Below are 13,725 nucleotides of genomic sequence, written 5' to 3'. Positions count from 1 at the left end.
GTGGGCCAGGCAGACAGGGCAGAGCCTGCACCATAAAGTCACCTGGCGAATGCAGTCACCTACCTATAGAGTCGGGCAGCCCTTCCCCTTTTTACCCTCTGGTGTCTGACCTATTTCAACACCACCCTTCTTCTAGGGCAAAGTGTAGAACTGCTCCCTGGTGCCAAATGCTACTTGGGTTGGGAGGGGGAGGGGGGGCGCAGGGGCTGGAGCCACACCCTGCCTCATCTGGCCACCAGTTTACAATGGGCCAGGCACCCAACAGGCCAGTTACTCCCACCTGACAGCCTGCGGCTCCCTTCCCCCAGGCAGGCCAGCTTTCCCCACACTGGCACAGCCTCCAGCCTACCTGCTGTAATCCCGCAGGTTCCCTCAAGGGGAGAGTGCTCACCTATGGATTCCGCTCTAGCCTCCCAGCTGCACTCTTCTCTCATGGGGTAACTTACCGAGCACCTTATGCAACTGTTTTATGTGTTCCTCCACCAACCACAACGGCAGCTCCCAGCAGCCCCCAAGGTGGAGGTGGGGAACTGCCCAGTCTGCGCGGTGAATGGGGGAAAGGGAGCAGGCTGGGACAGAGCTGAGCCAGAGGTCTGAAATCACGGCCTCACTCTGGCCAGCGGGAGAAGGTACCATGTTCAGGCTGTCAGTTGTTAAGTAATTTAGATATGGAAAAGACATCAAGCCAGAATAGCCTGGGGGCATGAATAGGTCCACAATAGGGTACTTGCAGAGTCACCCCTGAAGAGGGGCTGAGGTTTCAGCATGGCATCCCCGGCCACAGCACACAAGAAAATAGAGGTTGTCAATATTCACACACACAAGCTGCCCCTCTCCCTGCAGCATCCATGAAGTGTTGCTTTTCAAGTGGGGTTTCTGTGCTTCTAAAGACCAGTGGAGTGTCTGGAACCAGGGAGCTGGGGGACCTAGGAAGACCCCCTTCGCCTCCCCCGTTCTTGCAGTGCCCGCCCTCCACTCCTCAGTGGGAAGGGGCCCACGACAGGCAAAGGAGGTCCCTGCTTCTGGACACCAGTCCAGGGAGTGGGGAAGCTGTAAAGATGGAAATCTCAACTCATTACTTCATATCTTTCTTCAGTAAATTGCTGATAAAATCTTTGGCATCATCAGAGATCTCATCGAATGCTTCATCGTCGAAATCCCAGGTGGCTGAGGTCACGTTGGCTAGGGTTTCATTATCGTTGTCACCCATGAAGGGGGAAAGTCCACTAACCCTGGAAGATAAAAGCAGGACAACAGGTGAATGGGGAGTGGCTGATGGCAGGAAAGGCAGGGTGGGACGATCCCCCCAAGTGAGTATTGAGGTCAAAGGTGAGGGCCCTCAAAGCCCTGTACCCCTAATATTCCTGTGCCTGCCTCTCCTCCCACCTGAGGAAAGGAGAGAGGGTGTAGCTCACAGGCTTCTGTGGCCCAGCCTCTTCTCAGTGCTCACTGTACTTCTGGGGTGTCACCTGCCTCTTGTCACCACCTGCCTGTGAGGCTGAGGGGAACGAATTTAACTTCAGTTTACAGCTTCCACAGTACAGAGCAGGGCCCCTCCCCCTGTCCTCTGTTTTCCCCCAAGGCCCAGAACCTTCTCCACGGCTCCCTTTATCTCCGTGCTGTGGCCACCCTCGTCAGGGACTGGTCACACAGTACAGCACTCACCACTGCACCCGCTGTCCCTGCCCCCTTCTACCTCTCATCTTCATACCCGTCAGCACCAATGAGAGGGCCCAGAATGCTCAGGACACTTGGCAAGCTTGGACAAACAGTAGACTTTGAATCAGCAACATGGGTTTGGTGATCTGTCTACACCAGTAAGCCTGAGGCACTTAGGCCAAACCAGAAAGCTTGCGTTAAGAGATACCAAAGCTGAGGAAAGAGCACAGTTTTCATCTGTGGGTGACCTTGGACATTTTCCTCCTCTGTATGATGGAGAACCTACTACTTAACAATACAGCAGTCACCACTTGTACCAATTCTCCTTCTCGTCTTCCTCTTTCTCCTCCTCCATCAACATCATCATGGCAGCAAACATTAACCAAACATTAACATTTACTATGTGCCAGGCACTAGGCAAACAGCTTAAAATAGATGAACTCATTCCATTTTTTTATCTTTTTTTTTTTTTTCATTTGAGAGAGAGAGAGAAAGTGAGCAAGCATGAGCGGGGGGGAGGGGCAGAGGGAGAGAGAGAGACAGAGAGAGACAATCCCAAGCAGGATTCACCCTCAGCACAGAGCATGACACGGGGCTTGATCCCACGACTGTGAGATCATGACCTGAGCTGAAATCAAGAGCTGGACACTCAACCAACTGAGCCACCCAGGCGCCCTGAACTCATTCAATCTTAACACCACCCTATAACATAGGTAACTCCTTACTTTAACAGATGAGGAAATGGGCATTGATTGGGGTTAGGTAACTTGCCCAAGGATTCAGTCAGTGAGCTCTGAACCCAGGCATCTAGAGCCTAAATCTTCACTGCTCCTTTATATAAACACCCCTGTGACAGTGAAGTAAACCATAGTTTACAGCTCTGGCACAAGGCCTGGTCCATAGGAAGGGGCTCTGTCTGTGACTGTGGATATTGCATGCTTCTTCTGTGTACAGTTCACCCCCATGGGCTCACTAATCTGTGACCTTGGGAGTGACACATTTACCAATAGTGTAAGCCAAATAAAATGGGTAAGACAAAGTACCTCAAAGCCAAGGAGAACAGATTTACAGCTTACTGGCCTCACCTCTTACTCCTGTGTACCTCCTCTTCATTCCAGCCATCCCCCTGCCACTCGCCTTGACCTGGGGCTCGCCGCATGGGAGTCAGGCCTATGCGGATGCACAGAGCCCCACCCTTAGAAGGCCCCACTGTTGGTTTAATACTCTGCTGTCACACAGAAACTTGTAGTAATACTTGAACAAGTCATTTCACCTTTTTATTTTGCCCTGAGCCCCACAAATTATGTAGCTGGTCCTGCCCTGATCCCACCTGAGTCCCATGAGATAGATCCAGGGCCCTCATGCCATCAGTGTTCCAAACTAAGGCTTCACTAATGTCCCTGCCTCCCAAATCCATATGAATCCATCGTCATAAACAATAACACAAACCCTTCTGGAACTGTCTCTACATTCATAAGGCCTCAGCTTATGAAATGTAATAGCACCTGAAAACCAAGTTTTATAAAACAAAACCCGCTGAAATATTGTGAGGCAAGCTTGCCATGGGGGGAACCTTCCAGTGAGACCTTTTGTAAAAAAAAAAAAAAAAGAAAAGAAAACTTTTGCAATGTGAGTGATCTTGCCCTGGTCAATATATTGGTGTTTTAGAATAACAGTTTTGCAGATGGCATTAAAATGTCTTATTTCTGTTCTGCTTGAAGAAGGCACGGGGCTGACTATTCTCGATTGCATGACAATGAAGAAAGGGTGGGAGTGTACCACTCCCGAGTCTGTGGGGTTATATGCTACTCCCTCCCCCATCTCTGGGCCTCAGTTTCCCCTTTTTACACCAAGGGTACTGGGCTAGAATTCCTAGGAGCTCCCAGCTGTCCCCATCTCTGTGATCCTGATCCTGTGTGACTTCAGCTGGTCCCATGGAGAAGCAGCCTGACCCTTGCTTGTCAGCATCTGCCTCCTCCGGTCTTTCCATTTTCCTTTTGAAATGAAGAGGGATAAAGTCCTGCAGCATTCCAACCACTACAAGAAGGGCAGACAATCCTGCTGTGGAATGCTGAGACGTCCCCTTCTGTAAACTTCCTTTCCTAATTAGGGACTGCAATCCTGCAAAGATAGGGCTTAATCTCTGTAAAGTTCACAGCTGGGGAGAGCCTCCTTGCTCCTCCCTCCTGGCAGCCCATCCATCTGAAATACCCCCAGTCCTGGCTGGCTCCTTGCCGGCAGAGCTCCCACAGAATTCCTCCTGTTAAAGAGTATGTCTCTAAAATAAAACTTGCAATATACGCAGAGCATGATGACAAAGAGAGTGTTGGAATTTCAGTCATGTTTCTTGGTGGTGGAATTTGGCAAGATCTTAAAAAATTTTTTTTGGACTTTTTATTTATTACTAGAATTTGCATAAGGATCATGTATGGTTGGGTTGATCAACCCAATCAACAAGCATAATAACATTAGCATTCAAAATACAACTATCCACCTCTCTTCCTAGTTTTATCTCATTTTTTAACTGAAGGGGATCAGAGTATGCCACTCCAAAATATGCCACTTTGGCATAAAGATTGTTTTGAGCTGAAGGCATTAGCTCTTTGCCTTCTCTTTCTGTCTAAAGCAGGACAATGATTTCTTTTTTATTAAGGTGACAAAATTTCTGGGGCACCTGAGTGGCTCAGTCAGTTAAGTGTCTGATTTCAGCTCAGGTCATGATCTTGCAGTCTGTGAGTTAGAGCCCCAGGTCAAGCCTGTTTCAGATTCTGTGTCCCCTCTCTCTGCCCCTCCTTCACTCATTCTCTCTCTCTCTCAACATAAATAAACATTAAAAAAAAAAGTGACATAAATTTCCATTTGTAAATATGTTCTCTCCTTTACCAGAAACAGACTCATCTTAAGAGACCTTGCAAAACAACCTTTATTTACTACACATTTCCTAGTCACCTTCTCACAACTTACCCCTCCAGAAGCCCCAAACCCCTTTCCTTTGTCTGATAACAACAATAATCGCTTGCTCTTTGTTAAAATAGTATGTAAGCCCCCAAATCTAAACACCTCTTGAATCACATTTCTTTGTGAACTCCTATGCATCTTTTTTTTCCCCCCTCTTGTTAATCTGTCTCTTGTCAGTTTGATTTGCAGGCCTCCAAGAAAGGAACCTAAAAAGGTGGAGGAAGTTTTTTCTTCCTCCCCAACATAACCAATGGATTTATCTAGTTTTTACAAAACTATAGTCAGAGTGGGCAAGTTTTTAGATGCTCCACTTTTTTTGTCACTTGACATTGCTGTTCACAAGTGTGTGCACAGTCTTTACATTCATTTTTTTTTTTCAACGTTTATTTATTTTTGGGACAGAGAGAGACAGAGCATGAACGGGGGAGGGGCAGAGAGAGAGGGAGACACAGAATCGGAAACAGGCTCCAGGCTCTGAGCCATCAGCCCAGAGCCCGACGCGGGGCTCGAACTCACGGACCGCGAGATCGTGACCTGGCTGAAGTCGGATGCTTAACCGACTGCGCCACCCAGGCGCCCCTTTACATTCATTTTTAATGGTCGCTGAGAAGTCACAAAGGTCATGACTGCAGGGTGTTCTCATTTAATTCTTACTCTCTCACTGAAGCAAAACTTCACCCACGGAATCTGATGCCCACGACTGTTCTGCTTGCAGGGCAGAACATCAGAACAGAGAAAGGTACAGAAATGCCTCTTGCACTATACTTTCTTCATGGTGTTTTTCAAGCAGCAGGTGACCCCACTGCACGAATGGCCCATTGAAACAGACCACACATCTGCCAGCAGAACTACTGAGTGCTTAGGAAGGTGTTAGTCTTTTGTCCCATTTTAGCCTTCAGATACTCATTCCCTGGTGCGGTGGGAAGACTCGAGAGGGCTGGGCAGGTCCCAGAGGAAGAACTGGGTATCCTTTTGTGCAGTGGCCTAGAAAGTAGACACCCTGGGTTAGTCACACTAACCACAGCCCACGTCTCTGGAGAGAAAAACCTGCAGTGGTGGCTGGGACTGGCGTGGGCTCAGGGCACCTGGAGGATGCAGAAGCTGGAATCAGAGAGCATGTCTGCGAGGGCAGGGACAGCTTTTAGTGGGGCTGTCTGTTCCCTCTGAAGAACCCTGCACCAAACCCCAAGTCTGAGTATGTACCTGATGCTTGGGCACTGGGTCTTCTCCCTCGCTCACTGGGCTCATGTCCCCAGAAGTTAGATTTTGGTTGGGGATGGCCCCAGCTCTCTGGACCACAGTAGGTGCTCAACAAATGAGCTGAAATAGGAAATCTGTCGCTGAGCCCAATAAGAAGACGGTAGGAAGGAAGCAGAGGAGTAACTGCCCTCTACCTTGGCTTGAAGCAGGAGAGGGAGAGAAGGAATTCTGGAGTAGGGGTGAGAGAAGGGCACACAGAAGGTTTCTGGTGTCCCCACAGGCAGTAAAGGAATGCTAAATGCTCAGAAAATAGGGGAGAGAAAAGCAAGAAAGGAAAGGAGGTCTTAGAAAAGGAGGCAAGGCTTAGAATATCTTCCATGTTGAAGTGTGGCCTAGAGCACTCCTGTCCTGTCTCCTCCTGCCAGAAACCAAATGGACATTACTAACACCAGAAGAATCTCCAGGAAATTCAGAGAATCTACCATCTCCCTCCAGAATCAGGGATGCGAGGGTAGGGGGGCCCATAACCCCAGCCACCGCATTTATACTCCGCCTGGAAAACCTGGGGTGGGCCACAAGGCCAGAACAGGATCCAGTGCCAGAACAGGATCTGCCTTGATATCCCTGAGGGGTTTCAGGAGCTCCTCCAACAAAGTCAGAAAAACCTACAGGGACAGAGCTCGTGGCTCAGGGAGCGCTCACCAAATATGCATTGAATAGTAAATGAGTTATCACTTATTTCCACAACTCCCTGCCCTCTCTCACTGGCCCCAGAAAGGAGATGGGGGGGTTCCTCTGGTACAAATGTGGAAGGTGGCCCTGACAAGGGCTGTCAGACAGACAACCAAGCTCCAAAGAGAGGGACAGAGGACAGAACCTCTTCTGAGGACTTCCAGCAACAGCTCCAGAATTTTGCAAAGCAGGGTCTGAAAAAAGCCATTTGGCTGGCTCCACACTTTGTTTTGGGTGCCATGTGCTCTGCTGAGAGCCCTCACTCGGGAGAGGAGCTCCCAGTCCTCAATCCCCACTGTGAGAGCCAAGAGGAAAAGTCCCAGAGGGCAGGGCAGCCCACAGTGGGGTACGCAGGAGCCAGGATGCTGCAGGAGGCTTCGCAGGGCCGGCCTGTGTCCATCAGGTCTGGCCCTCACCTGCCTCCCTGTCACACACATCTCTCCCCTCTTCTTGGTCTGCTGCCCAAACACCCTTAGGATGGTGCCCCAGTCATCAAAATTATTTTCTCCCTATTTCAAAAAGCTCTCCCTTATTTCTTGGTCTTAGCTTTAAAAGTAATCTAGTAAAGCAATAGAACATATTATCCAAATTATTATGTTTCTCCACCTAAAATAATTTTCATTTTATTTTATTTATTTATTTTTTAACTTTTTTTTAATGTTTATTTATTTCTGAAACAGAGATAGAGCATGAGTAGGGGAGGGGCAGAGAGAGAGGGAGACACAGAATCGGAAGCAGGCTCTAGACTCTGAGCTGTCAGCACAGAACCCAACGTGGGACTCGAACTCACAAACTGTGAGATCATGACCTGACCCGCAGTCAGACGCTTAACCAACTGAGCCACCCAGGTGCCCCTGCATTTTAAAATAAAGTACTCTTATGACTCAATAATTCTAGTCTAGATATACATCCAACAGAATGCATAAATGCATTCACTAAGAAACATGTAACAAGAATACCTGAAATATCCCAAACTGGCATCTATTAAAAACCCATCAATGTGAAATGGATAAATAAACTGGACGATGTTCCTACGTGGAACACTACATAGCACCGAGAATGAACAATCTACAGCTACATACAATAAAATGAATGGGTCTCGGGGCGCCTGGGTGGCGCAGTCGGTTAAGCGTCCGACTTCAGCCAGGTCACGATCTTGCGGTCCGTGAGTTCGAGCCCCGCGTCGGGCTCTGGGCTGATGGCTCAGAGCCTGGAGCCTGTTTCCGATTCTGTGTCTCCCTCTCTCTCTGCCCCTCCCCCGTTCATGCTCTGTCTCTCTCTGTCCCAAAAATAAAAATAAAACGTTGGAAAAAAAAAAAAAAAATGAATGGGTCTCACAAACAATGTGGAGCAAAGGAAGCCAGATATGGCTCACTGTATGATTTTGTTTACGTAAAGTTCAAAAACAGGCAAAACTAGCACGTGACGTTAGACATGATGATGGTTACCTCTGAGGGATAGTGACTGGGAGGGGCACGGGGAGGGCTGCAGGGGCCGGACTAGTGTGGGGGTTCTTCATCTGGGTACAGGTTACACAGGTGTGTTCACTGTGAAAATTAAAGGGCAGTCCAGGCCCTGCCCCATCCCTGACTAGTTGGACCAACTCTCCTAATTTCCTGGACTATCCTTACTTTAGCACTGAGAGCCCTATATCCTGGGCAATTCATCAGGAACTGGGAAGGCACTGGGGGAACTGGGAAGGCTGGTCACCCTCCAGGACCGTGGGAAATAGGCAGTCACGTGTACTTCCTTGGCCCCGGTCACCTCCGAGCCAAAGATCAAATCCCTGCCCCGATTCACTCCCAGGTTTGTTCTGAGGATCAGACAGGAGCCCAGGTGAAAATCTGTGGGAGCAGATGATCCCAATGTGCAGCAGTGAGAAAACCGATGGAGACAGTTATGCAAATCTTGATGGCTGCAGAGGGACCCAGGGACTGAGCCAGGATACGAGACAACTAGATCTGGACATAATAAACTGACTGAAGATTGTTTCTTAAGTGCCAGGTGTCTCCCCCGGGGCCAGACATCCAGTGTGAGCACCGTGCAGCCTGGGGCAGCCCCAGAAGAGGCGACTGGGCCCACTGGCCTGATGTTTCTTATTTACCAAGGGAGCTAGGAGTACAGATTGGATGTAGTTTTTGTTACTCATTGCTCCCTTACTCCTGGAGTGAGGCTGGGGTAGGAAGACACAGGTACATGCACTACTGGCCAGGGAGTTTCTTCTCCACGGTTCTGGGGGAGGAGGTAGTGGTGGTGGTGCTGGGGTGACCCTGGGCCAGGAAGAAGCTGACTCTCTGGGGTACGGAGTCCATGACACAAGTTTAACTGAGGGAGGCTATCCTGACACACCACAGTGAGACTAAAACTCCCGAGCATGTGGAAAAGCCACAGGGCACACACACAAGATCACTCCATTTCTGCTAAAGCTTTTGTAATGGTGGCTACTAACTAACCCTGGCTGTGCAGAATAACCTAGGGCCATTTATCATACTGGGGTCTAAAAAAGCATTCTTAGGCCTTCCTCCAGTTTTCTATGAAAACATAAACATCTGTTTGCTTCAACAATGAAAAATATTATTTTCAAAATGAATGCATGTGTATCTGCATCTTCAGAGGGACCATCCCATTACTGCGTGTTGCTACATGAGATCAGGGGCTGCCTCTGTGGCCGGTGACTATCGGCAGCCCGGGCTTTCAGAGACTCAATCACTAAGGTCCCACCAAGGTGTATTCCAGAGACTGCTACTCATAAGTGTGGTCCTTGGATCAGTACCACTGGTGACCTGGAACCTGTTAGAAATGTGGTTTGTAGGTCTCCCAGACCTTCTGAACCAGAACCTGCAATCTAAGGAGAGGCCTAGGTGATTCATGCATATTATTGTTTACAAAGCACTGGTCTACATTACTGGCATCCCCTCTTTGTTTCTTTGTTTTGTTTTGTTTTTTAAGTTTATTTTGAGAGAGAGAGAGAGAGAGAGAGAGAGAGAGAGAGAGAGAGAGAGAATCCCAGGCAGGCTCTGGGTTGTCAGCGTGGAGCCCAGTGTAGGCTTGATCTCAGGAATGAACCGTGAGATAGTGACCTGAGCTGAAATCAGGACACTTAACCTACTGAGCCACCCAGGCGCTCTGGCCTCCCCTCTTTTTCTCCAGCATTGTTAACTGAAATGGCTTCATATTTTCTACCTGATTTCCCAGTTCTAATTTCTGTGTGGCTTTCTGTTGTCTGTTGACCCCACTTAAGGCTCTACCATCAAAAGTGCTTATTAACTGGCCCATACAATAGGCTCATGGATGAGGCTGGCAGTTGGGGTTCCCCTGCCATGAGGATGGGGTGCTATCTTCTGAAGATAATGATGACACCCACAGGAGATGTGCACCCAGGCTTCCTGCCTCCATGGACCCACCTACACAAGTGAGGGTAAATTATACCAGTCACATTCCATCCTCTTGGCCAAAGGCCCCAGCCTGGCCAGCATTAGGGACAGTAAAGGGCCCAGAATGGGGTCTCAGTGTCAGAGCTAGCCACTTCTACAGAAGTGCAATGTGGGCTGCTGACTTCCTTGGGAAAAGAGGAGTCGGGCAGGCTGGTGGGAGGGGAATAGGAGCTGCTGCCCTCCTAACTCTGGGGTGGGCTACCCACCATGACCCATCCTGGCCCCTTCAATGTCAGGGCACCCTGGGGGCCCTCCTGTGGAGCTCTCTGCCCCTCCCCGACGTGCCCTGAGACTCACAGTATGTAGCAGATGACGCCGATGCTCCACATGTCCGTGGCATAGCCGATGGGCTCATAGTTGATCACTTCAGGTGCCACAAACTCTGGGGTGCCAAAGAGGACCTTCAGAGATCCTGCATTCTCTGTAACCAGGATGGAGAGGGATCAACTGCCAGAACATTCAGGAGCCAACCAGTGGCAAGCAAATGCTATCTGTGTGCATGGGAGGGACACAGACAAGGCCTGGCCCTCAGCTGCTTTCTGGGACAGAGACACTCAGCCTCTTTGTAAACAGAGGCATCAATGTACCAGTGAAACTGACAAACTGCACACTCACCGGGGTGGGATGGGGAGAGGAGGCCTATTCGTCCCTGCCCCCAAGTGAGTTTCCATGTGTCTGTCTCTTCCATGAGTTCCCTGAAGAAGGGACTGTGCCTTGTGCTTGGCAATAATCTCTCACATTCACTAAGTCCTATGTACCCTGCTCCCTGTTTTATAAGGACTTTCCTATTTAATACTCTCGACAGCCCTGAGGGAGGTATGACCCTCATGTTCCTGAGGAAGAATAGGATAACCAGGGAAGATGCGTGATTTAGCACTTTTCACATGGCAGTCAGGACCTAAAGCCAGGTGGTCCCACTCTGAGCCACACCCTCCTGCCTCCCGCCCCCCCCCCCCCTTTCAACCCATAGCGTCCTATCTCCTCCCAGAGCTGACGGGAGGATAGCCAGGAAAGACCTTAACCCCTTGGTCCCCCTCAAAGGACCAGAGATGCCCAGTAGGATGCACATAAATACCATCTCCTGGGGGATCTATCAACAAAGGGGTGGGTGGCACACCTCTGGCCTGTGGGCCACACCTGGCCTTGTTCACGACAGAGCCCACAGCAAATATTCTAAGACAAATCATTTAATGGCCTTCAGATTGAAAGCTCTGCTCCAGCTCCCAGCTGAACCCTTCCTGCCTCATTTTAGCTCGTCCCAGTTCTCAAGGCCATGGTAGACACGACTATCCCCACGTCTCTCACCAAGGGAGCCTGCACATCGTGTCCCTTGGGCTCTGACTGCCAGCTCCTGAGGCCAGTGGTGCCCTATTCATTCAAATTAGGAATGCTTCCTGCCTGAAGGCAGGCCCTGTACACCAGCTGTTGCCCCCTCAGCAGGTGGAGCAGAGCAGGCTCGCGTGCCCAGCATTGGCACTGATTCCCATGCAAGTCACAGCCTGGCAGAACCTGGCTCCCTCAGTATCCTCTCTGTAACAGGGCGCCCTGGCACTCGCTCCCCTCAGGGTGGTGAAAGGCCAGTCTGTGCCAGCTCTCAGGTTCCTGTTGACAGGGAAGTGGTCAGGAGGTAGAGGGGGAGGCTGTTGCTGAGACATTGAACAGCTACACGGGCAGGGAGAATGTGGGCAGGGTAATAGGCAGCTGGTTATGGACCGAAATGGCTTCAGGGCTGGGTACAAAGGTCCCTACCACCTTCTCCCATCCACCCACCTTCCCAGGGCAGGAATAGCAGAGAGGCCTCAGAGAACCCAAACTAGGTCTGGGGTCCTTGTTCCAGCCCCAGCACCTCTCCTGGCCGGTCCAGGTGGAACCTGCTGGGCAAAGCTACAGTTTCCTAGTCTATAAACCAGGGTTCAAAATCTGCCCTGTTTCTCTCACAGGGTTGCTGTGAGAACCAAATGCAAGTATAAGAAAGTGCTCTGGAAACCGTAGGGTAGGATGCAAATGGGAACAGGCGCCATTGCCAAAATGAGGTGCTGCTGCGCCAGAGTGGAAGCTACAAGAGGGGACCATGACAACAGCCACAACAATAACGAAGAGCTAACACCTACACAGTGCTCACTATGTGCAAGGCACTGCTTGTATCACCTAACCTATATTAACTCACTTGACCCCCTAATAGCTCTATGAGGTGGGTATGGCTCTTATTCCATTTTACAGATAAGGAATTTGAGACTCTCATTCAAGTCTATTTAGTGACAGGGGCAGGATCTGAGCCTCAGCAGCCGCCACGGTCTCCGATTTTAACTCCAACACAGTGCATTCCCTCTCATGCCCAGTGTGTGGAACACAAACGGCCACTGCCACTGCATGTGGGTGACAACAGGATGGGCGGATGGTCTTACCCAGCTTTCTGGCCAGACCGAAGTCGATGAGCTTGATTCTGGTGCCAGTCTTATTGACACACATGATGTTCTCAGGCTTGAGGTCCAGGTGGACGATGCCCTGCTTGTGGATGTACTCCACCCCCTCCGATATCTGCCTCATGTACTGGATGCATTCCCGCTCCGTCAGCTCAAAGTCCTCGTCAATGATGCGCTCGAACAGCTCACCCCCCGACACACTGCGGGAGCAAAAGGGATGGTCAGATCACAGGATTGCGGGGCCCAGGGCTGGCAGGGGGTCTGGCCAAGAGCAGGCTGGTAATGGGGTGGGGAGGATGGTAGGGGGACTGGCAGGAAAACCTAGGTTAAGAGGGGCCTGGCATTTCTGCAGCTTCCTGAGTTCCAGTCCCCTGCCTTGTTATATTGGTCCCAGTTTCCATTGTGTGAGGAAGCCCTGGACCTCCTGGTTTTCCTGCTCGGGGGAACTTGTTTGTGCCCACTGAGCTGCTGGGGGATTCAGGGGAGCATCTGGGCTGGGCAGTTTCAGAGGTGGTCATGAACTGAGAGATCTAGACATCATCTCCTCGACACAAAGGGTAACCACCAGCCAGGGTGTGTAATGACGACAGGTGTGTAAGGAATCGCTCTTACAAGAGCTGAAGCTTGAAATACTCACGGCACCCATAAGCATCTGTTTTGCATAGCCAGGATCAGAAAAGTATCTGCAATAATAAGGAGACTTGGCACATTTTCTAAAATTCACTGGCTGTTACCCATTACACTCACAGTTGTGATCAGTTGGCCTCCTCTGGCCAGGCCTATAGTTCCAGTTACTTCCTCCAGGTAAAACTGTTACACCTGTTCCCTTGCCCAGGCTGGAAGTATAGTATACCCTCCTGCCTGGATAGACTTTGGATCCTGACTGTGGTGTTTCTGGAGCTCACAGTGGGCATCTTCTGCTAAGGACTGGCCCAGAGGCTATAGCCAGCCAGCACATCGCCCTTCAGGGCAAAGGCATGGCCTTGCCTCCTGAGTTGCATGGGTCCTTTCTGTTCCCCTGTCCCAGCCCTCTGACCCACCTTCCTTCCTTGCTGCTCAGAAAGTTTAAAGCATCTCCCCAGTGACTTTTATAGCATCCAGACATCAGTAAGCTGTTCTGCAATGGCCTATAGGTCCACCAGCTGAACACAGCTGAGTAGGCTTCCTTCTGGGCCTGTCCTCTTCCAAGGGACTTCCCTCTTCTTTTTTGCAGGGGAGGGGGAAGGGACATTTCCTCTTTAAGGGGAGCCATCATGAAGAAGGGAAAGAGCTGAGTGTGGATCCTGTCCCTGCCTTTTATAAGCTGTGTGACTTTGGGC

The 13,725-nt window shown here is 50.2% G+C and overlaps 1 protein-coding gene across 1 annotated transcript in view; it reads right to left on the bottom strand.

Moving 5' to 3' along the window:
• MYLK (myosin light chain kinase) overlaps positions 1 to 13,725 on the bottom strand; it is a 179,846-nt gene that overhangs the window by 14,940 nt on the left and 151,181 nt on the right. The window contains 3 exon segments of the mRNA XM_030330671.2: positions 1,080 to 1,232; positions 10,281 to 10,404; positions 12,389 to 12,606. Of these exon segments, the coding sequence (XP_030186531.1) occupies positions 1,080 to 1,232; positions 10,281 to 10,404; positions 12,389 to 12,606 (495 nt within the window).

The sequence above is a fragment of the Lynx canadensis genome, chromosome C2 (assembly GCF_007474595.2).
Source record: "Lynx canadensis isolate LIC74 chromosome C2, mLynCan4.pri.v2, whole genome shotgun sequence".
NCBI classification, from domain to species: Eukaryota; Metazoa; Chordata; class Mammalia; order Carnivora; family Felidae; genus Lynx; species Lynx canadensis.
Note: the sequence above shows the minus strand (reverse complement) of the source record. Positions and strands in the feature narration are given on the sequence as shown.